The sequence below is a fragment of the Limtongia smithiae genome (assembly GCF_038497785.1).
Source record: "Limtongia smithiae strain NRRL Y-17922 unplaced genomic scaffold V1518scaffold_10, whole genome shotgun sequence".
NCBI lineage: Eukaryota > Fungi > Ascomycota > Lipomycetes > Lipomycetales > Lipomycetaceae > Limtongia > Limtongia smithiae.
In genome coordinates this window covers 319,031-339,463 of record NW_027117631.1, presented here as the reverse complement: position 1 = coordinate 339,463, position 20,433 = coordinate 319,031, and the positions used below count along the sequence as shown (strand labels likewise).

At 53.5% G+C, this 20,433-nt stretch overlaps 11 protein-coding genes across 11 annotated transcripts; 7 read left to right on the top strand and 4 right to left on the bottom strand.

Annotated features, from left to right (window-relative positions):
- The first annotated feature begins 117 nt into the window (after positions 1 to 117).
- V1518DRAFT_420414 (uncharacterized protein) lies at positions 118 to 2,521 on the top strand. The gene is made up of 3 exons (XM_066904987.1): positions 118 to 2,055; positions 2,106 to 2,158; positions 2,211 to 2,521. Exons 1-3 carry the CDS (start codon positions 234 to 236, stop codon positions 2,283 to 2,285), a joined length of 1,950 nt encoding a protein of 649 aa, XP_066758178.1. The 5' UTR covers positions 118 to 233; the 3' UTR covers positions 2,286 to 2,521.
- Positions 2,522 to 3,348, top strand: V1518DRAFT_420412 (RmlC-like cupin domain-containing protein). Its single transcript, XM_066904986.1, has 3 exons — positions 2,522 to 2,629; positions 2,683 to 3,122; positions 3,189 to 3,348. Exons 2-3 carry the CDS (start codon positions 2,685 to 2,687, stop codon positions 3,306 to 3,308), a joined length of 558 nt encoding a protein of 185 aa, XP_066758177.1. The 5' UTR covers positions 2,522 to 2,629; positions 2,683 to 2,684; the 3' UTR covers positions 3,309 to 3,348.
- Positions 3,176 to 4,021, bottom strand: V1518DRAFT_420407 (uncharacterized protein). Its single transcript, XM_066904985.1, has 3 exons — positions 3,945 to 4,021; positions 3,671 to 3,879; positions 3,176 to 3,601 (listed from the first exon to the last, which is right to left on the bottom strand). Exons 1-3 carry the CDS (start codon positions 3,973 to 3,975, stop codon positions 3,407 to 3,409), a joined length of 435 nt encoding a protein of 144 aa, XP_066758176.1. The 5' UTR covers positions 3,976 to 4,021; the 3' UTR covers positions 3,176 to 3,406.
- On the bottom strand, positions 4,022 to 6,830 carry V1518DRAFT_396357 (uncharacterized protein). The gene is made up of 2 exons (XM_066901815.1): positions 6,296 to 6,830; positions 4,022 to 6,205 (listed from the first exon to the last, which is right to left on the bottom strand). Exons 1-2 carry the CDS (start codon positions 6,599 to 6,601, stop codon positions 4,328 to 4,330), a joined length of 2,184 nt encoding a protein of 727 aa, XP_066758175.1. The 5' UTR covers positions 6,602 to 6,830; the 3' UTR covers positions 4,022 to 4,327.
- Positions 6,831 to 7,181: 351 nt separating this feature from the next.
- V1518DRAFT_406775 (uncharacterized protein) lies at positions 7,182 to 8,340 on the top strand (the record flags this gene model as incomplete). Its single annotated transcript, XM_066901965.1, has 2 exons — positions 7,182 to 8,060; positions 8,113 to 8,340. 2 exons carry the CDS (start codon positions 7,182 to 7,184, stop codon positions 8,338 to 8,340), a joined length of 1,107 nt encoding a protein of 368 aa, XP_066758174.1.
- An 8-nt stretch (positions 8,341 to 8,348) lies between these two features.
- V1518DRAFT_420403 (mitochondrial 54S ribosomal protein mL58) lies at positions 8,349 to 9,272 on the bottom strand. Its single transcript, XM_066904984.1, has one exon. It carries the CDS (start codon positions 9,231 to 9,233, stop codon positions 8,583 to 8,585), a length of 651 nt encoding a protein of 216 aa, XP_066758173.1. The 5' UTR covers positions 9,234 to 9,272; the 3' UTR covers positions 8,349 to 8,582.
- A 213-nt stretch (positions 9,273 to 9,485) lies between these two features.
- V1518DRAFT_420396 (60S ribosomal protein eL31) lies at positions 9,486 to 10,122 on the top strand. The gene is made up of 3 exons (XM_066904983.1): positions 9,486 to 9,616; positions 9,690 to 9,764; positions 9,823 to 10,122. Exons 1-3 carry the CDS (start codon positions 9,545 to 9,547, stop codon positions 10,024 to 10,026), a joined length of 351 nt encoding a protein of 116 aa, XP_066758172.1. The 5' UTR covers positions 9,486 to 9,544; the 3' UTR covers positions 10,027 to 10,122.
- A 762-nt stretch (positions 10,123 to 10,884) lies between these two features.
- On the top strand, positions 10,885 to 12,091 carry V1518DRAFT_420393 (cyanuric acid hydrolase/Barbiturase). The gene has a single exon (XM_066904982.1). It carries the CDS (start codon positions 10,927 to 10,929, stop codon positions 11,965 to 11,967), a length of 1,041 nt encoding a protein of 346 aa, XP_066758171.1. The 5' UTR covers positions 10,885 to 10,926; the 3' UTR covers positions 11,968 to 12,091.
- A 1,798-nt stretch (positions 12,092 to 13,889) lies between these two features.
- Positions 13,890 to 15,013, top strand: V1518DRAFT_75016 (uncharacterized protein). Its single transcript, XM_066906667.1, has 4 exons — positions 13,890 to 14,296; positions 14,369 to 14,416; positions 14,472 to 14,820; positions 14,945 to 15,013. Exons 1-4 carry the CDS (start codon positions 14,249 to 14,251, stop codon positions 14,980 to 14,982), a joined length of 483 nt encoding a protein of 160 aa, XP_066758170.1. The 5' UTR covers positions 13,890 to 14,248; the 3' UTR covers positions 14,983 to 15,013.
- A 996-nt stretch (positions 15,014 to 16,009) lies between these two features.
- V1518DRAFT_420381 (60S ribosomal protein eL19) lies at positions 16,010 to 17,268 on the top strand. Its single transcript, XM_066904981.1, has 3 exons — positions 16,010 to 16,091; positions 16,287 to 16,556; positions 16,613 to 17,268. Coding segments are annotated over exons 1-3 (567 nt in total). The 5' UTR covers positions 16,010 to 16,089; the 3' UTR covers positions 16,908 to 17,268.
- On the bottom strand, positions 17,111 to 19,425 carry V1518DRAFT_420379 (uncharacterized protein). The gene has a single exon (XM_066904980.1). The coding sequence runs from the start codon at positions 19,157 to 19,159 to the stop codon at positions 17,408 to 17,410; it is 1,752 nt and encodes a 583-aa protein (XP_066758168.1). The 5' UTR covers positions 19,160 to 19,425; the 3' UTR covers positions 17,111 to 17,407.
- Positions 19,426 to 20,433: the final 1,008 nt, after the last annotated feature.

Sequence of the window (20,433 nt, the reverse complement as noted above, 5' to 3'; positions counted from 1 at the left end):
AGAATCTTCAAAATTGTTCTCGTCATTTGATGACACTCTTCATTTAGCTTACATAAAAATTATTACAATGCCAAACTTTGGACATAAACCTTCTGTAATCGTAGTGCCTCTACTTCCTCTCACGGCAGCTCCCACTTCAATCTGGGTAACTTTTCAATTTCCTTGATGAGCTGCTCATTTCTGCATCGCCGCCACCTGTTGATCTCTGCCTTCCGAGGTGATTAGCATCCGGCATGAGTTCTCGCCCGAAATCAAGTCGCGCTCAGCCGGCGACGAACCGGTCGCCGGCGATTCTGGTCACTGACGCGCGCTCGACTCGCGCGGTGTCATCGCCGCTGGCTACTACCCCGCGGCAACCGAATGTTCAAGGCAATGCTCAGGAGCAACAGCAGCAACATCACGAACGACCACGTTCACAAGGATCCCGATATGATCCGCGACGTCTCTTACCGTCGGCAGGACAGCAGGGAACTCAGCATCAATACAGCAATATTTCGGTTAGCCAGCTGCTCTTTGAGCACGGCGAGAGCGACATACCCTCCTCACACACGCGACGAGCGCCGCCTCCGAACTTCAACGGCGCGGAGGGCTCATCGTTCCCCTTCCGTAGCAACGGCGCAAACTTCGCACCGTACTCGACATTCGAGCGCCGTCGTGCGCAGCAGCAACCGGTTCGGAGTCGCGGCACGATGGAAGGCGGCGCGACGTATGGCCGGATACCGGAGTACTCGCGGTACGAAGACGTGCCGATGCAGTCTAATGTGCACAGTGGCGGTGTGACGCGAGATCCGCGGTTCGTCGTGTCGAGTGCGCTTGCCGGACAGCCTATGTACCGGCGGCGGCTAGGCCATGCTGCCGGTGGATACAGAGATAACCCGGACGAAGCCGAGGAGGAGGACGACGACGAACTTGAATTTGATAGCGACTTTGAGGAGGAGGATGATCCGCACCAGGAAGATAAAGTGATTTGGCTGCCGATGCCGGACACTGTGCATTCGCCAGATAAGTCTGACAATGACGATTTCCCGTCTCCGGGCAGGAGCGCAGCGACTACAAGCTCGCTGGACGAGTCCTACGGCGGTCGTCGCGTTACTGCCTATTTGACGGCGGATTCGTATAATCTCGTCAAGATCAGCAAATTCGCCGCACGCTCGCATTTCGTTACTGGTGGGAGGATTTACGGATCAAACAGTCAAGACGCGGCGCTGTATTTGCCATATAAACTCCCACTGCAGCATGGGCGTGGCGGATTGCGAATACGTTCTGGTGGGTCGATGGTTGATATACTCTCGCTGCAACGGAAGAACACCGATTCAGATGAGGAGAACGAGGACGATAGCGGCGAGGAGTTGCCCTCTGAAGAGGATGACGACGAGTCACCTGGTGACGATAGTCTACTCGGTGATCTAACGAACAAAGCGGAATTATTCGTGTTTCGGTACGGCGTCATGGTGTTTTGGAATTTCACAGAGGAACAGGAACAAGATATTCTTGCCGATATCACCTTCTCCGACAGCGAGCGCAAGATCGGGATGGAGGAGGACCCAATCCCAGAGAAAGAACGTGAGACGGAAAAGTTCACATTTATATACTCGCGCTCAAGTAAACCGCAGATCAACAACGATGTGATCACGCTCCGGGCGGATGGCGGTACTTCTGACACCATGCACAAGCTCACAATGTGCCACGCGATCGCGCAGTCGACAAAGCTCTCCTACTTCGAAACCCGCATTGAAACTATCGCCATGCTGGAGCTGGAAACCGTGCCCCAGAAACTAGCTCTCGAAGGCCATATTGGGGATATCACACGGCAGGATATACTAAAGGTTGAGGGCCACCTGTTCCGGTTACGTGTGGACGTGAACCTTAGCAGCTCCGTGCTGGACGTGCCGCAGTTGTTCTGGGACGAGGAGCCAGGCATGCATGATTTCTACGTCGCGATTAGGGAGTATCTTGAAGTCAAGCAGCGGATTAAAGTGCTGAATCACCGGTGTCGCGTGTTTCTTGATCTCGCTGATATTTTGTCGGATACGATTGCGAAGAGCAATATGGCTAGTATGTTGCACACATATTTAAAGTGGTGACCGGATACTGACAGACTTAAGAAATCACCTGGATTATTATACTTCTCATCGTTGCGTCGCTGGTCGTATCTACAGTATGTCGTTATTCTTCTTCTAATTCAGCTGCAGTACTGACAAGCGCATTAGATCGAAATTGTGATCCGGTTCATGGTGCTCTCAGGACGGCCGATTCGTCCACAAACAGAAGAGACTAGTCCATAGTATATCACAGCCTATATCAGTGCATATCGCATCCCGTACTGTGTATTTTTTATTGTTCCTTGGCGCTCTGGCTACGATTTGAGCTGTAGCTTCCAGTAAGTTACACTTGTACGCTAGGGCATGTGCATGGATTTATATGGTACCATACGACGAGAACAAGTAAATAATACACGTTATCATTACGATTGTCGTATTACGTATGGATAAAGATATGCGCGTGTTGTCGTCCTAGAACGATCCAGATGTCGAGGTGCCAGCTCCGTCTGGCTTACCCGGAGCTGATGGGTCATCTTCGAGACTGGGATGTTGAAACCCTCCATCTCATCAGCAAGATCACGAACATGGTAAGACAAGGTGCAAAAAACTTTTGATTTATACGCCAACAATCTATATGAAGCAATGTCAAACCCATCGAACCCCCGAGGGCTCACCGCGACCCCCGCCGAGTCCGAGCACGCAACCGCGCTCATCGCTGCTCTCAACATGATTCCGCACATCGAAGGCGGCTACTTTGTCGAAACCGATCGCAGCGCTCTTGTGATGCCAAACCCGTACAATCCCACCGCTGCGGACCCCACACGTACGCTGTCGACGCTGATATACTACCTCCTGACACCGCATTCGCCGATCGGCCGGTTTCACAGGAACAAGTCACGGACAATACATTTGTTGCACAAAGGACGGGCGACGTATGTGCTGATACATCCGGATGGCTCGATGGAAACGTATGTGGTTGGACATGATGTTGCGAAGGGGGAGAAGCTGCAGTGGATCGTGGAAGGGGGTGATTACAAGGCGAGTTTTGTGGACGCGGGCGAGGAGTGCCTCATCAGCGAGGTATGTGTCTGATTTGTGAGATTGACTTGTGCGGAGAACGAGAGATGACTAACATTTTAATTGCAGGTCGTCATACCAGGGTTCGAGTACACGGACCACAACTTCATGGCAACCCGCGACGAACTGGTCTCGCTGATCGGCGAGGAGCAGGCACAAGAGTGGGACTGGCTATTGAGCAAAAACTGATACACGCACACGATAATAGACACCAACACTTCTGAAACAACGCACTCCGTAATCAGCAACACCAAAAACTCCGGTCCGTAACAGCTAGTCAGTCATAACTACTGCTGATAATACGTCTGCGCTGGCGCTTGAGCATATTGCACAGGTGGCGGCGGTGCAACTTTCGGCGCTTCTTGCCTCGCATACGCTTGCTGTGGTTGTTGTGGTTGTCCGCCCGCGCTTTGCGCACGTAGCGTCGCGAGGTATTCGTTGTTCACACCTTGACTCCAGTTGCAGATCGTGCAATGCATTTCCTGTGCCGAGTTAGCACACGCACAGTAGCCTGTGTGAGAACTGTAGAACTGTCACGCGGATATACGCACATTGCCCCAGTCGGTGGGGATCACAGGTACGAAGCAGAAAGTGAAGAATTCGCGCTTCTTGATCAAGATCACGCTGTTGTTGTGGCTAGTGCAGTTTATCACGATTAGTCGGATGCCGTTTTCTAGGTAGACAAGGTGAAACACATACCACTTTGGACAGTAGAATCGAAAATTAGAGAACTCTTCAAGCTGCGAGTTGAAGTTCGTGCCTGTTCACAGTTAGTCGTTAGATCGTCGTCCTCTCCTCCGCATATCGCATGTAGCTTGTACATACCTCCACACACAAAAAAAAGAGGAATCGCCATGTTACTCTAGTCGCGCAGGGATGAGGCGTAGAAAAGTAGCAAGCGTAGACTGCGTTACTCTTTTAGCTCCTCCTGCAAAGCAGGCTGGGCATAAATTTGGTGTGTCAGGCCAAGGGAAGTGACGTCATAGTGAGGGGCATACGCGGCGTGTGCGGCTGTGTTCTGAGTGTATTTGCTCCTCAGGCTTGCCCTGACGCCACGCAAAGCGCTTAGACGCGCGTGCCTTACATATTTTGCAAATTCCTTCAAGTGAACTAACTTACAAGCTCAAGTTCAACCAAATCAGGAACACAAAATAAGAAACGAGTGCGTAAGTTAAAAAAAAGTAAAAAAACCCACGCTAAGATAACCATTACCGCCAGCTGTGCTGTCCGCTGTTCGATAGCCCATTCGATGATAACAGGACCAGCTTCTTTGACTTCTTCGACTTGCGGTTGCCCCGCCCTGACGAATTCTCCTCTGCCTGCGCCGCCTGGGCGCGACTGCGCAGGGTTTCGAGGTCAAAGTCAAACATGCCGGAGGAAGGCTGTTCTTCGCTTTCGAGATTATCCACAGCGGAAGTGTACGCGGGGGTGCCCCAGATCGTTGTTCTGTTTGTCGGAGGCGAGATCGACGACGACATCACGATGGATTCGTCGCCAGCATGACCCGGAGAAGCCAGAGATGGCCATCCGGTGCTATCAGCCTGCGGTGAGCTCGTGAGCACGTCGCCAAAATTCACAAAATCCTCACGGGAGTACGAGTCCGTCCATCGCGAACTTAATAATGAATCTTCGTACGATGAGCTAGGCTGTCTTGAGGATGAAGTATTATAAGCCTCCTGCTCCTCTGCTCGCTGTGCCTTAACTCGTGCGCGCTCCTCGCGCGCATCTTTGTCCTTCCGCGCCTTCCTCCTGCTCTCGAGATCACCAGCAAACTGCGCCAGAATCTCTGGCTTGACGACATCAGTCCAGTCGCACTCTAAAATGCTGAATAAACACCCATTCGGCAAATGAGATAGGTACTTTGTCCGCTTGCGAACCTCGTCGTCGACGACTTGATCGATCAAGATGTGCTCCACGCGCACGAGAACCGTAGATGGGAATGCAGAAAATGAGCCGAACGCGGTCTTCAGAATTCGAATATCCAAGGGTGACAAGAACGTGTACGATGCATCGCGCGGCTGGTAAAAGTAGTAGGGTGCATCGGAAGGAGCAGAACCAGCTCTCGAGTCACTAGCGCTGGCGGATCGCGATCGGTCAGATTGACTCATCGACGCAGACACTGACCGCGAGGGCGCGACTTCTCCTGGAGTCTGCGAGGCATCGAAAACTGCATTTCCAGCCGAATCGTCTTGGCGCTTCCGGCTTCGTTCACGAATAGACATCTCAAGTAACCGCCTTGGCGCATTTCCAATACCTTTGAGAACTTCCATGTTGTCAAATATCTTGCCGATAGCCTTGCTAGACCATTCACTGTCTTCACCATACTCGGCGCCATCTTCTTGTTCCATGAACTCGAGTTCGCGTACTTCGCGCTCGAACTCCGCAGTGATGTAGTCTTCCGTACCCTTCATCACGCGCGCATAGTCCATAACTTCGGCAGCAAAGTGCCATGGAATATCAGTCGTGCTGTTGGGAAACTCGCCGCCGTCGCGCGGAAGCGCAAGAATGCTGCCGGCCTTGCGCTTCACCAGCCGCAACACCACATCGCGCCCGACAGCCGGCGAACTTGACGTGTCACCGTCGTGGTCGATCCAGCGCACCGGCCTCGCGTCGCTCAGCGACACGTTCTCAAAGCATAGCGGACAAGTATTACGCTTCTTCTTTGGCTTGGACTCGTCCTCCACAGTTGCACCGGATGGCATATCAGACTCAAGCATGCGCATCAGACACGCCAAACAGAATACGTGTCCACAGCGCGCCATGCGCGCGGCGACGGGTTTGTCATTTAAACATATCGGGCAGCTCGAGGACTGCGTAGCCTTCGATACCAAAACCTGTAATACCAAATGCCACGGCACCACGATATTCGGGTCAGCGGAGAGCGTTTTATAGTCGCCACATGGGTTCACGATAAATCGGAAGTTCGCATTCACATAGTGCGCCTTATCCGCAACCGAGTGCGCTGCTTTGCGCCACAGCGTCTGGCCGCCATATCTATTACTGCTGTAGTCTCTAACTGGCTGGCTAAAATTCAGATGTGACGCAGATATATGAGAACGTCTCTGGCGTGGCGAACCGAGTGTGAGCTATTTCAAACGCATGTTAGACTCAAACATCAGTTAAACTACGCGCGTATACCCGCCGCAATAATGATGGCTCGTCGAAGATTTACTTACCTGGTCCGAGAATGCAAAGTCGCTATACAGAAACGAGTCGTTGTCTACCGCACGTCCCGCAAAGTTCTTGCGATGGGAGTTCTTGTGCGCCGCGCGCTGCGAATGCGCGCCGCGTGGCGTGCCGATTATGATCGGAGCGCTTCCATTCTTACGCGTGTTCTTGGCGGGCGACGGCTCAACTACTGGCGGCGCCACTTGCGAAGATCCAGCCTGACCTGGTGGCGTACTCGACACGGTCTTGAGCAACGATGATCCGCCTGTGGGCGGATAGAATGCGGGGACTGATGAGTTGAATTTGGCGGACATTGCGTATATATGTATATGGATGATGCGGAGCCGAGATAAACCGGGGGAGTAAGGAGCGAGGATGAAGGTATGCAGAAGAGATCAAAACACGGAGGATAGTACGCCGAAAATGCAGAACAGTAAAATTTAATTCCAAATAACCAAAGAGGAGCCGGCCTAGATGGAAGAGCAACGGGGTAGGGCGCCGGGGGGGGGAGAGGTTCCGCAGCGATGCGCGCGGAGCGAAGGCGACGATGACCAGACCGCGGCGGTCGACGAAACACAGTGCAACTCAGTCCGCGCCCTAACCCTGGCCCTAATCTCCCAGCGGCCGTAAAGGTGACCCGGCCGCATCTTCGTGTACGTAGCGGAAGACTATAGTGCAGTAGGTAAGAGAAATAAATCTCATCTAAGTAGTATCTAGTAGAGAACTCGTAAGCCCGTGGCTCGTCGAGTCCTGGCCGTGCCCGCTGGCCTCAGAAGCAACGTATTTCCCAGCGAGATCAGTTGGTGGGACTCCCAACCGCTCCCTCTGACGTCGTGGCTTCCGCAGGCCATATCTCGCAATGGACCCCTGGAGCTAGCAGTCGTCGCTTACAACATGCCTGCGAACACGCTAGGACCGTTAATGAGCATTAGCATTTTCCTGGCTGCCACGTTCCTTCTTAATAGTAGCGCCGCAGCGTGTCTTATGGCGATTTTGTTGATAGATCAACTACGGGTACGAATACAAGCTAGTCGAGCAGCACGATTTGGATTCACAATGACCGCGGCTATCGATGTGCCGGCGTATACTGGCGAACCATACATCTTAGGTATGTCTATGGAGATTATCGACGAGATTTGCGAGGAACTGCCGGCTGTGGACCTCTTCCAATTCGGCATGACGCGAAAGTGCATTCGGGACGCCATCGACAGCATGAACGTCTGGAAGACACGTATTCGAATAGAGTTTGGAGAGGAGGGCTTATATTACGCGGACGCTTTAGTGACAACGAAGGGATATCCATATTCGGCCATATACGCAGCAATTAGTCTACCGCGAAAGTCCTATTGCGCGGATAGATTTTGGGGTGTGTTATGGCTAAACGAGAGGTATTGGTCCATCGAATCATCTGCTTATTCTAATTTCGAAAGAGTACTTCGTCTCAACAATGTGTGGTGGCTGCATGCATACCGTATCCTCCATGTGCCTCCAGGATCGTATAAGTTAACATGGGCGCTGAGCATCAGCAACGCGATTCAGCTCGACAACCTCGATTTCATTGCCAGCCTCTACGAGCGTGTCGATGGAATACACGAGCGAACCGTACTTTCTTCACGCAAACTTCCTTCCAATACCTTGAGCCGTCTTAGAGGTCTCGGCTGGTTCGAACTACACATCACAGATTTTACAGTTCCGTGCAAGAAATTTGGCAGCGAATGGCAGAACATTTTGGTCGAAGTTAAGGACACAGGTCAGACAAGTAAGCATGGCCTTGTAAGTATTTCACTTTTGTATTTGACTGTCAATTGGATCTAAGATTTCACAGAACCTGGACTATATCAAATTGACGCGAATCGACGAAAGCTCGGTAGTTCAGGAACCTGATCCGAATCCTACGTCTTATCCACAGAAATACGATGAAGTTGCACTATTAACAGCGCCTCCTTCTGGCTACAACTCGAAGGGCCCGACATATTTCAAGAATGTGATTCTGAATCTCAAGGATGTACTGATTAGCGCAGCACCTGAGCAACAGATCAATATCTATAATTAAGCTGTATGGTTTCGAAGTCGAAAATTGGGTTGTGTTTTTTGGTCGGCTGGCTTCCTGGATAAGGTCAAGGCGATTATTTGGCGTCGGCGTCTTGCAGCAGTAGTTGTCGCTCCTCTTAGCAGTCAGCTTGCGCGCACACACTGCATATAACGATACATCACCGCATAATTGTTTCAACAGTATTAATGTATGACAGTATGCAGCTATGTATATGTACAAAAAATCCGGTGAAAGCTGACAGCTTAATCATCCTGGCGCCAGCCCTCCTTCTTCTTCTCTCTTTGTAGCCGCGCATTCCGCTTATATAATCCCCACTTCTTCTGTTCCTTAACCTTGCCCTTTAATTGCTCACGCAGCTGGTCAGGCGGCAGCTCGGCGGCCATGCCTGCGAAAAACGGCGAGCAACCGAACTTCTCGCCAAGCTTCGAGCGAGTCCACTTCGCCGGATCTTCATATCGCAGCCTGCGGAGCTCCGCGATGTTCTCTTCAGTTAAATGATATGTCTTCTCCTGGATCGTCCGCAGTGGTGGCGGCAGGTACGACAGGCTCTCGGCGCGGTCAATGGCAATGCGCTTGTCCATGGGGAGAAATATGTCTGGCGTCTCGTAGGGAGAGGAAGTGGACGGCGGAGGGTTGTAAGTCAGTCCCGGCGGATAAATTGGTCGAGCAGTGTTCGCGGAGGACTGTGGGTTGAAGCGGGTGGGGAATGGCGTCCGGTACTTCTTGGGGTCTTTGGTTCGTGCGACCTTGTTCGGATTCGGGTCGGCGAGATTCGCGCTTGTCGAGGAGAACGTACGGGTGTGCTGCTGAGTTGCTCGCAGAGCAACTCTGCACAGGCTTCTCTCAGATCGCTGCATAACGCAGGACGGAAAAGGCAATCCGCGCGAGGCCATACAGTGTTTGTGATGGAGTTGCGAAAGACTGGTCTTCGCGAGAAATCGGGTTCCGAGAGCTGAAACTTTGAGCGGTTCAAGTCCCTTATCATTAATGTCAGCTGATCTGTTCGAGCCCCTTAAGTCGTGTTGCTTACACTTTATGCGGGTCTTGAACTCTCTCCGACCCTAATCGTGACTGTTTTTTTGTTTAGGGCTTGTTCTCGATGCCCCATCCTCCCATCGCCGGCGCATCGTCAAGTTTGTCATGGTCTAACAACGACGGTGTTCACGACATACGCACACGGCGAAGCCCTCGATATCCATACACAATGTCTACTCAGAAGCGATCCGCGTTGACCGATGTCATCACCCGTGAATACACCATTCACCTGCACAAGCGCGTACGTGGTATCTTTTATCGTCGTCTGTCCGGCGGAGTTGTGGGCGGTTACGGCGTGCTAACGCGAATTATAGCTCCATGGTGTTCAGTTCAAGAAACGTGCCCCCACAGCCGTAAAGGAGATCAAGGCTTTTGCCTTTAAGCATATGGTATGTCGGAAGATATCATCAATATCGACGGCGAGTAAATACTGACCTGTCGATGCAGGGCACCAAGGATGTCCGTCTGGATCCCTCCCTCAACAAGGAGATCTGGAAGCAGGGAATCAAGCACGTTCCGTACAGGCTACGCCTTCGCATTTCCCGGAAGCGTAACAACGAGGAGAAGGCCAAGGAGCCTCTGTTTTCTTATGTCCAGGCGGTCAACGTCTCCACCTTCAAGGGTCTGCAGACACAGGTCGTCGAGGAATAAACGGTTGGCGTTTCCAAAATAAAAAGATTGAAGTTTACTAGTGTGTATATTTGTACTGTCGGTTAATTGACTCTTTATGCATTCCTATTCTGCCAGCGTTGAATTATGGTGAGCGGTTTTGCGTTTGTCTGAGTATGTCGTGCAGTTAGAGCATATGCTTAGCATTGCTTGCTCCTGACTTCAAGACGACGGTGATGGCTCTGGCGACACATTTCTGCATACTTCAGAACGACTAGCTGCTGCCGCAGTTGTGATTTTCACATTCGCTCTACCAAGGGCGCTGATTTTGTGCTCAGAGTACACGTGCTAGCTCCTTCATTGGCCATTTGAGCAGCATTTGCGCCAGTCTCTTGTACAATAACTAAGACTAGTTCTGCTGCAGTTCTATAGCAGATGTCCGTGCAAGTGCTGCACATCCAGTTAATCTTGTAGGCCGACCAAGAACTGTCGGAAACAAGCTTAACCACCATCGAACCGCGAGCTCCAAGCCTCCAGTTGTTCTTATTATTCTGAGGTTAGAGATTTGCTACTTCCTGCGTATACTTGGCTGTACGACTTATAGTCGGTCTTAGTCGCGTGCCTGATTCTTCATACTTGACTCAGTGCAAGTGGTATTCTCGGTATGTGCAGTACGGCACGCTCAAGATACCAGTCCTGCAACTTCGACAGATTTAAGACTTGAGCGAGTATATGAACAAAAATGTTCTGGACTAGAGTATAGTTGAATAATAGAGTCGGAGCATTACGGTGATGACTCTCACGCTCGCCGGCGGCGACAGGTTTCAGGGGCCGGAGGCTACAAACTCAATTCTGGTCCTTGTCAGCTATCGCGAGTTGCAGGGTCCCATCGCTTTATCCCCCTTCGACAAGACTCTATTCTGAACGACCACAGCAGTCATCATGTCTGGCGTTGCTATTTACAAGTTCACCACCGCGCATCCCGGCGATGTCGCCGGTCTTGGCAAGCTTCCCGCGAGCGTCAAGCCCGAAGACCTCGTTGCGGTCGTCGGCAAGACTGAGGGTAACGGCTGCGTGAACGACTACACTCGCATGCTATCCTCTGTCGTCTGGGACCCGCATCTTAAGCCTAGCGGTGGCATTTCCGTGTTCTCTGGCGGTACCGAGGGCGTGTTATCCCCCCACGTATCGCTTATTGTCAAGGAGCCGGAATACCTAGCCGATGATGGCTCGAAGCTCTACAGCGAGGGCTTGATCGCCAAGGTCGGCGAGACGCGCGATTTCGAGCCGTGGGAGATGGGGACCAGCATCCATGCAAAGGTTACCGCGGAGACGATTAAGGCGCTGATTACTGAGCTCGAGATTGAGCCCGAGGACGTCCACATGGTACTAGTCAAGTGCCCGCTGCTAACTACCGCGAAAGTCGTCGCGAGCGCGAAGCCGTGCATCACGACCGACACCTACAAGTCGATGGGCTATTCGCGTCTTGCGACTGCCGTTGGCATTGCCTATGCGCTCGGCGAAATCGCTGACGAGGCCGCCATCGACGCCGCGCTCGAGTCCTACGGTGAGGAAGGATGGTCCTCTCGCGCGTCGTGCTCGTCCGGCGCTGAGCTTGAGAACAACCACATTGTGATCCTCGCAACTTCCAAAAAGGCATCGAACCCCTACCGTGCGCTGCACGGGTACATGGCCGACGCGATTGACCTGAAGGTGCTGCTCGACTTGACCTCTCAGATCCCTGCCGGCGCTGAGCGTGTGCAGATCTTCGCCAAGGCAGAGCCTTCGACTGACGGCGTCATTCGTGGCAACAGACATACCATGATGACTGATAGTGATATCCAGGGCACCCGACACGCGCGGGCTGCTGTTGGCGGTCTGATTTCTGGCGTGTGGGGATCGACAGACGTGTACGTCAGCGGTGGCGCCGAGGGACAGGGTCCCATGGGCGGCGGCAGTGTCTGCGTCGTGTACAAGGTTTAAGAATGCGCTTTGTATGTTCTGACTGTGGTGTGCCAATTTCACTTCTGTAGTTCATGATTGTTGAATGATGTCGTACATAGTTGATTAGACCAAGGAATAGATAAGTCAGTGAGTAAGTTTGCAGGAAAGTCGGTATGCAATCCCATCTTCCTTAAGACAAATTAACCAGGTGATGTAGACAACGAGTTTCAAATATTCGAGTTGCGCTATCCAAACATCGCGACACGACGTCCCAGCTCAAACGGCGGCAAGTAACAGTTCCTTCTGCAATAAAGTGAATGCTCGTGTAATATCCTCAATAAGTCCCTGACTCCAAAAATTGATGGTTAGGACTTTATACGCTCGTAGATTGCGGAGTGTGGTTGAGAAGGCAGCAAGTAGCAGGGCAAACTTACACCAACCGCATTCCATTCTCCCACTGAACTTGCCGAACATCGAGCAGCCCACTATCGCTTTGGCCCTCACAACAAAAAAGACAAAAGAAGAGCACCTACGATTCCAGCATGGTCTCCCACTGCAGTACTAGGTAGGCCCAAAGGGGCTTAACGTGTGTTGATCGAACGGGAAACAGTGCTTTGTCCTTGGTATGGCCCTTCTTGCGATGCTTTGTCGTTCGCGCTGCCGAATCTTGTCGACGACAAGGAAGAGGCCCAAAAATCTCTGCTCGAGTAGCAAGACATATATATGCTCTGATGCTATTTAATGCTATGTCTGTAAAGCTTACAGATTATAAACGTCCATCAAGTTAACTTTGCTGCATGATGTACAACTCGGGAGTAGTGTCGCGGAGGCGTGTTCGCCATCTAAATGAGCTCATGAGCTGACTTCAACATATCTACAGCGCTAATGGCAAATTATTTACTAATTTTTTTGCTTATAGTAATATTGTCTATTAAAATCTCATACAAAGATGTCTGCGTGTCCGAAACTGGATCAGTAAGCCGAAGCGCGAATCGGGGTATTCTTAGCAGAGAGAACGACGTCGATGTCAAAGCCGCTGAAGCAGGCAACCACGGTGTCGTGAATCACCCAAATCTCTGGGTGCACCGTGGCGGGACTGTCGTGAATATCCGAACACTTAATTTCTCTACAATATCCATTCCCACAGCGCAATCTCAAAATGGTTCACAAAGTGCTACCACATGTGAATAAGAGTGCAGGAGCCACAGCGTAGAAGCTGTGACACGATGGATCGCTCAGAACCGAATCGAGCCTTGTTGGTGATTGGGGTACCGGCAGCCAGCTGGAAGTAGCAAAGTCACGGCCTGTCGTGGTGATCTTTGAGCGACTTGTGAAGCAACTTACTGGCTCTGTTTAGCATTATTCCATTGTCGGATGTGACCCGGAAAACTATCGGCGTAGCGCCAGACATCATCAAATGCAGCTCATGTTAAATGTTGAAATCGAATCGAGTCGAAATCTCGAAAGTTCGTAGGAACGAGTCGAGTCGTTGCTAAAGAAGATCGAGTCGACGCGGATCGAGGTGCGATGAGCAAGTCGGGTCGGCATTGAAGCTCGAGAGTCTACACGCGGTAGCTGAGAAGGCGAGAGCTGATCTGCCATTAAGAGGTGTGTGGTGTGGTGAGAAGGGACATGAAATCGAATCAGGTCACTGGCGCACGGGCGGACCGTTGTACGCAAGCTATGTCTGCATCCATGGCACCAGCCTGTCAACGCTGTGTCTAGAAGAGGCGCGCATTTGAGTTTTAATGCGAGTAATGCGAGTAAGCAAATTGTCCAGCATTTGAGAAGAGCAGTACAAAGCTTTCAAGCGATTGTGATGACGTTCAAGCCTAGAATGGCAGCGGTTGATCGCTGTAGCGCGATGTGTTCTCTTTGTTTACTTGCCGTCAACGAACTTATGCAACATAAATTTCAGTCGCGTCATCGGCCCAACACACGATACAAAAACCAACTTATATTACCTTTCTAGCTCCGGCAATGTTTGGTTGAGAGCCTCTACTACGGACCTTGTACTACATTCTGGAGCAGCGCGCTTGGCAAATGCACGTACATCTACGACATGTCGCGCGGAACTCCCCACGCAGGCTTGACCGCGCGCTATTAGAAAACGGCGTCGTCTGTAAAAGTGCTCTCTCCAGTAGAGCAGGCCAGAGAATTCTTTCGTGGAATGTTCCTGTTCAACCTGCTGTTACATATTCATAAACAAGCGAGCTGAACGCAGATCATCGCTCTGACACGAATTCATGTTTGTCTCAGCGAATCTACCACGCTGTCTTCAACAGACATTCGTCTCTCCAAGCCTCTAGCCAGCAAATCCATGAATATGGCTCCGAAAGAAATTCCATTCAATCTGAAGCTTGTTCTGGTAGTACATACAGAGTGCACCAGCTCGAACGATGAGCGGTGCTCGAACCACGTTTGCTAACTCGTCCTCCAGGCGATTGGGATAGTTCGTTCTAAACCACGGTATTCGACACTGGAAGGGATGCATTCACTTCGTGTATGCAATGAGCGAATATGCTAATGGGGACACTGCAGACTATCGGCTTCAGTTGTTATCGAAGCTGCTTGATCCAGCAGATTACTGGAAGACGCGCTACGATGACATGCGCGAAGAAGTCGCCGCGCTGAAGAGGAAGCTCACGGATCCAACGACTGCCACGATGCCGAAAGCAAGTATGGACTTGCTATGTGATAGCAGCAGCAGCAACGAGAATAGTTTCACGCTAGACGCCAACATTACAATGACCACGGCAACGACGGAGACTCAGCCCGATGTACAGCCAGTGCAGATAAGTGATGATCAGATCTCGCGAGCATTAGAGCTGTTGTGCGCTTCAAATACACGCAAAGAGGTGCAGGATATGCTTTTGAAGAAGTTTGACTATGGTGAGCGCAAATCATACCTCTAGTTGCTAATGCCATGCTGATTATGGAAACAGCGTCGGAGGAGCTGTACCGGGCTGTGCTAGCTATCGCACAAGACGATTTTATTGAATCCGACGCATCGCAGGCAGCATTACGTGTTGTGCAGGACTATATTCGTGCTGACCACGCTTCACCAGCGATTTTGTCACAGATAACCCTCTTCATCAAACAAGTCTTCCCGGTCCTCATCCATCGGGTCTGCTCCGACCTCGCTTCCGCTTCAGCTTACGAATGGCGGTTATGCGCAATGCGCAAGTTAGTCAGCTCTGTGCTCAGTTTACTTGCAAAGTGCGCGACTATTGAAGACGATGTTGATGGAGTGGCAGCGAAAGCGATCTCGGCTATCTGCGTAGTTGCGACAGAGAGCGGGTATATCTCCGCGATCAGAGAATGTGGAATACGCTAAATATGAGACTGATATGTATCACGACCTTCTAACATATTGTACCAGATATCATAATTGTGATACTCATCTCTCTGCCTCGGATCATCATCACACACGACGCGGATACCAAAACCACAGCTGCCACAGTGCACGCACATCGCACACGCACGTGCGACGCGTATTTAAATATTCTGCACACACTGGCACGGTCTGAGAGTTCAGCACGGTATAGCGAGCTGAGGTATGCACTAGAAGATGTGCTATTTACGGAGGATGTGGAGAGGAAGTATGGTGGAGTTGTGCCCGCGTATTGTGCTATTGAGTGGCGGGATGAGGTCAAGTAAATTGAATGGAATGGAGTATTAGAAGTTCACAACAGAGACTTGAAAACCTTGCGATAGCATTGGTCGAATTAATGAACGAGAAGAGCCTGGCTTTTGTGGCGTGTAAGACCATGTCAGTGCACGGCTGACTCGTGAAACTTGGAGCGCGAAGGCGGGAAGGCAAGAATGAGCCGCAAAAGCCCTAACTCCCAGTCAGCCCTAATAAGAACTCTAAAAGCGCAGTCACGTACGCAGCTTACGTGCGGTTTGGCTTTGTGCGCCCTAACCCGAGGAAGGCAAGGTCGGCGAGTATTGTTGTGGGTCACTTGTCTGGTAAGCACCACAAAACTATTGCGGCAGATAGTGGTGTACGCGACACCACAACAACGACACACACCACCGCTGAGCTCCGCGCGCTGCTTTCGCCGTCGTCGTTGCCCCGTTTCTCTCACCTTTTCGACAGCCGGACGTTTCCTCACATCGCGAGTTCTGTCCACCTCACACCACAACTCTGCGACCGAAATGTACGTTATTCTTCTGCTAAGTCTTGATTATATGTCGACGACTTCATATGGTTAATGTCTCGTGTGGTGTTCGCATGGTGTCCTGGAGTATCATACTTTGGACGGTCATGCCGATTGGATTGGACGCCCCACGAACTGCACCATGGTGTTGCCACCAGACCGCAAAAAGAGCAGTCGATGCTAATGCAACCATAGGTCCAACCTCGTTACTCAAAAGCGCCTTGCGGCCAGCGTCCTTGGTGTCGGCAAGAGGAAAGTGTGGCTCGATCCTAACGAGTCGGCGACGATCGCGAATGTCAACAGCCGCGAGGGAATTCGCAAGCTCATCTCGGACGGTCTCGTCATCGGCAAACCTGTCACCATCCACTCGCGTTCGCGCACGCGCACTCTCCAGGAAGCGAAGCGCGCCGGTCGTCACACTGGCTTCGGTAAGAGAAAGGGTACTAAGGACGCTCGTTTCCCCAGGTGAGTTGCACACATTCTGCGGTTTTATATTGACATGCAGGCTGACACCTTCTTAGCCAAGTCGTTTGGATGCGCCGCCAGCGTGTTCTCCGTCGGCTGCTCGTGAAGTACCGTGCCGCAGGCAAGGTCGACAAGCATCTGTACCACGAGCTGTACCAGCTTGCGAAGGGTAACACGTTCAAGTACAAGCGCCAGGTTATCGAGCACGTCATCAAGGCTAAGGCTGAGAAGGCGCGCGAGCGTGCGATCAACGACGAGGCTGAGGCCCGCCGTGTGCGGAACAGAGCTGCGAGAGAGAGACGGCAGCAGCGCATCGCGGAGAAGAGAGAAGCGCTTCTCCGAGACGAGTAAACAGTCGCTGCATGAAATGTACGAGCGGGCCGATGTTTATACTAAAATACTATTGCAGATCAATGTTTTGTAGACTAGGAGGAAAATTGACATATCCGAAGTACTCCAGTCCCACTCCACACTAGATCTCCTGGGCCTGCCTTACATAAATTCTATGGCTGCCTTTCAGAGTCTGTTACTATTCGAAGAGTCTAAGAATGGATAGAGTATGCGATATGTTACGATTGTTATTTAAACAGTGCAGAGATTATTTTAGAGAAAACAAGAACGCCGACAAAACGTATACTTTAGTGCCAAGCAAGCCAAAATGACTGAGCAACAAGAAGGACATTTGTCATTATATATTATGCAAATCCTCGGTGGGTTCAGATATGCTGTTTCCGAGGCGTCCCCGCCGATCCCAGATGTGAACAGATGCTAGCTATGAAACATCGCCATACTTTTTCTACCACCGTCGTGCCGCCATGCAAGGAAAGGAGTGTGTGTGGTTGCGAAGCAAGTTATTGAAACTGCGGTTGGCGAAAGCGCGATGACGGCGCTGGCGGAGGGGGCGAGTGCACGTGCATGCGACTTGATTTCATGTCTTGCGAGCGAGAGCGCAGGTGTTTGTGCTGCTGTGTGACCGGCGGGGGAGAAGACTGGTGCTGCTCTTGGTCCGGGTCAGCTTGTTGTGAGTGCAGGCGGTAGTGGTGATGATGACGGTGGTGATGATGGTGGCTGGTGGGGTGGGAGGTGGACGAGGAGGAGGAGGAGGTGGTGGTGGTGGTGGTATGCTGCCGTTGGTGCTGCGGACTCGGATGTGTGAATTTGTTGTGCGGGTGCGACCGCGACCGGAGTTGACGACGAACAGTGTTGTAGGAGACTGTAGTGGATCGGTGGTGATGGTCTCTTGCGTCGTCGTCGGCAATTTCGAGTTTGCTACTGCTGCTGTTGATGGTGCCATCGTTGGAGTTGTCGTCCGAGTCGTCCACGACAGTGTTGTTGTTGTAATCGCTATCCGAGTCCTCGCGCCCGCGGTACTCGTCTTCGAGATCGCAATCGCCCTCGTCCTCATCGGAGTCGGAGTCGAGTGAGAGCTCCTTTCGCTGAGGGAAGAGCGAGCTGGCAGTGCCGAGGTTTTTGCTGGCAGGACGTGATGTCATGCGCTCTGAATCAGATGCGGACTGAGGAGTGTCGGAGGAGAAGGTGGGGGAGAAGAAGGAGGGCTCGGAGATTGGCGACGGGTCCGGGAGGATGGGGATGCTGAGGTCGAACTGGGTCGCGACAGGGAAGAGATCGCGTTGTGCCGCAGCGGCGGCGGCTGCGGCAGCAGCAGCAGCGGCGGCCGCGGATGAGGTGACAGAGTAGCACGGGGAGAGACAGGTCGAGGATGCAGATGATACAGAGGAGAGGGAGGTCGTGTGGGACCGCGGGGAGAAGTCGGAGGAGTAGATGGACGAGGCTGACGACGACGAAGAGAGATTTCGCAGGGACGAGGATGCCGATGACGATGTTGACAGCGGTGTCGGCGGCTGCGAGTAGTTCTGTGGCTGATGCCGCGAGGAGGAGTACTGTATCGAGTACGTGCCCAGCTTGCTACTACTCCGACGGGCATGCGTGACGCCAGGGAATGGAGCACGCTCGACAGCCGGCGGCGCGGCTGAGGTGGGCGTGGACCCCGGCAACGGCAGCGAGAGCGAAGGGAAGGGGTTTGCGTGAGGAGAGATCGCGTAGGGCGAGAGCACAGGCATGCGCGCCAGGGCAGAGGCCTGACGGTCGACCCCGTTGGCGTGCAGATGGTTCTGCTGGAGCGCCGCGACGCGGGTGTTGATTCGTAGTGTTGGAGATGTCGGCGACGCGGGCTTGGCAGCCACGATGGCAGTGGGTAGCGATGGCGGCACAAGGGGCAGGGGAAGCGATGCAGATTTCGTGAGGGGTGCTGGTGGCGGTGAAGATTTGTCGTCGAGGGCGATGGCGTTGATGCCGTCGAGGAGCAAGTCGCGCAGGCTCATTTCGGACTGCGTCGTCGGCGGCCCGTCGGACACCGGCGAGGGAGACTTTCGCTGCGGCGGCGAGGGCGTCGGCGAGTGTCGTGGTGCTGGTGCTGCAGCTCGAGGTTGTACGAAGATGTCGGGGAACAGCGGCGCGGGCGACGGCAGGCAGGGCGCCTCGTCGCTGTCGGTGGCTGCCGGCGCGCTCGCCGTCGCGGTCGCGGTCGCGGTCGCGGAGGACAGCGAGTCCGCGGCCGCAGAGGATAAGCGGCGTTGAGGCATGAGATGATGATTGGTGGTGGTGGTGGCAACGTGGTGGTTGTGCGAAGTTCAGCGCATGACTTGGGGGTGAAGTGTGGAGAAAAGAGAAGAGGCGGCGCGCGCGTCGAGAGTGACGGCAAGAGACAGGGGACCGCGCACGGGGAGGAGCGCGGGTGGGCGGCGAACGCGGGACACGGAGACGGCGACTAAGGCCGCGTGGAGCTGCTGTAGCGCTCGCCAGCTTCTGCTTCGCAGTCGCGTTCCTCGACGTTTCTCGCCGCTTTCTGCTTCCTTCCTTCCTCGCCGCCCCACGCTGGCGCGGCGCCCTAGTCCTCGTCGTCCACCCGGGGCGACAAAGCGCGTCCCGCCGTCTCGCGAACAAGGTTGGCGCCGCACAAGGCACCACGCGCGGCCCGTGCTGCCCTTGCCGCGCGTCCGGCTCCGCCGTCCGCGCCGTTCGGGCGACTCCTCCACGGCGGTGTATCCTCCCCTCGGCACAGTCTGCTCGCTCTCTCGGGCTACGCACACCGTCGCGCCTGCTGTCGTCGCCGAGGGTCGCGTTACTCTACTACTGTAGGTGTCCACCGTCGTGGCACAGCGCCGCGCAGAAAGGGGCAGGGCGCTTAGCCGTACGCCGCACGCTCACGTGTCTCAGCTGCACCGCGTGCGGCGCACGGGGACTGCCGGGTCCCCGTGTCACGCACGGCCCCCGCGGCGACGCCGCTCTAGGAGCAAAGTGTGCCTCCGTGGCCGCTTCACCCCTTCACCACCGCCGCCAGCCTAGGCGCCGCAAGGCGCCGGCCCACGCGCATGGCCATCGCGCGCGGCGTCGCGAGCAACTTTGCGACCGTGCTGGCACCGCTTGTTGTTCTTGACAGCTGTGGCAGGCGCCGCTGCCGGCGTCGGACTCGGCGACTCCCGGGCTTCCACTGTTCTGTCGCAGCAGTCCCCGCAGCGGCGCGTCCAGCACAGGCGCATGCGTGACTTCTGACGTCGTGTGCGCGGGCCGCGAGTCGGCTTTTGCCCGTGACTCGGTCGCTCGTCGTCATCATGAATGATCCGACTTCTGGAGCCGCCGTGCGCCAGCAGGCGGGGCGTCGGGCTAGTACGCGGTCGGCCCATTATTAACGGCGCAAGTGCCGCGCAAATCTACTGCACCGCGAACATGCAGCGAGCAGGGCACCACCGCCGCCGTGCGGTCTTCTCCGCGGACTGCGAGAGTGGGTATGTCAACATGGCATCACGGCATGTGCAAAATGCCTTACGGCGAGCGTGCGCAAGGCGCACGGCCGGCA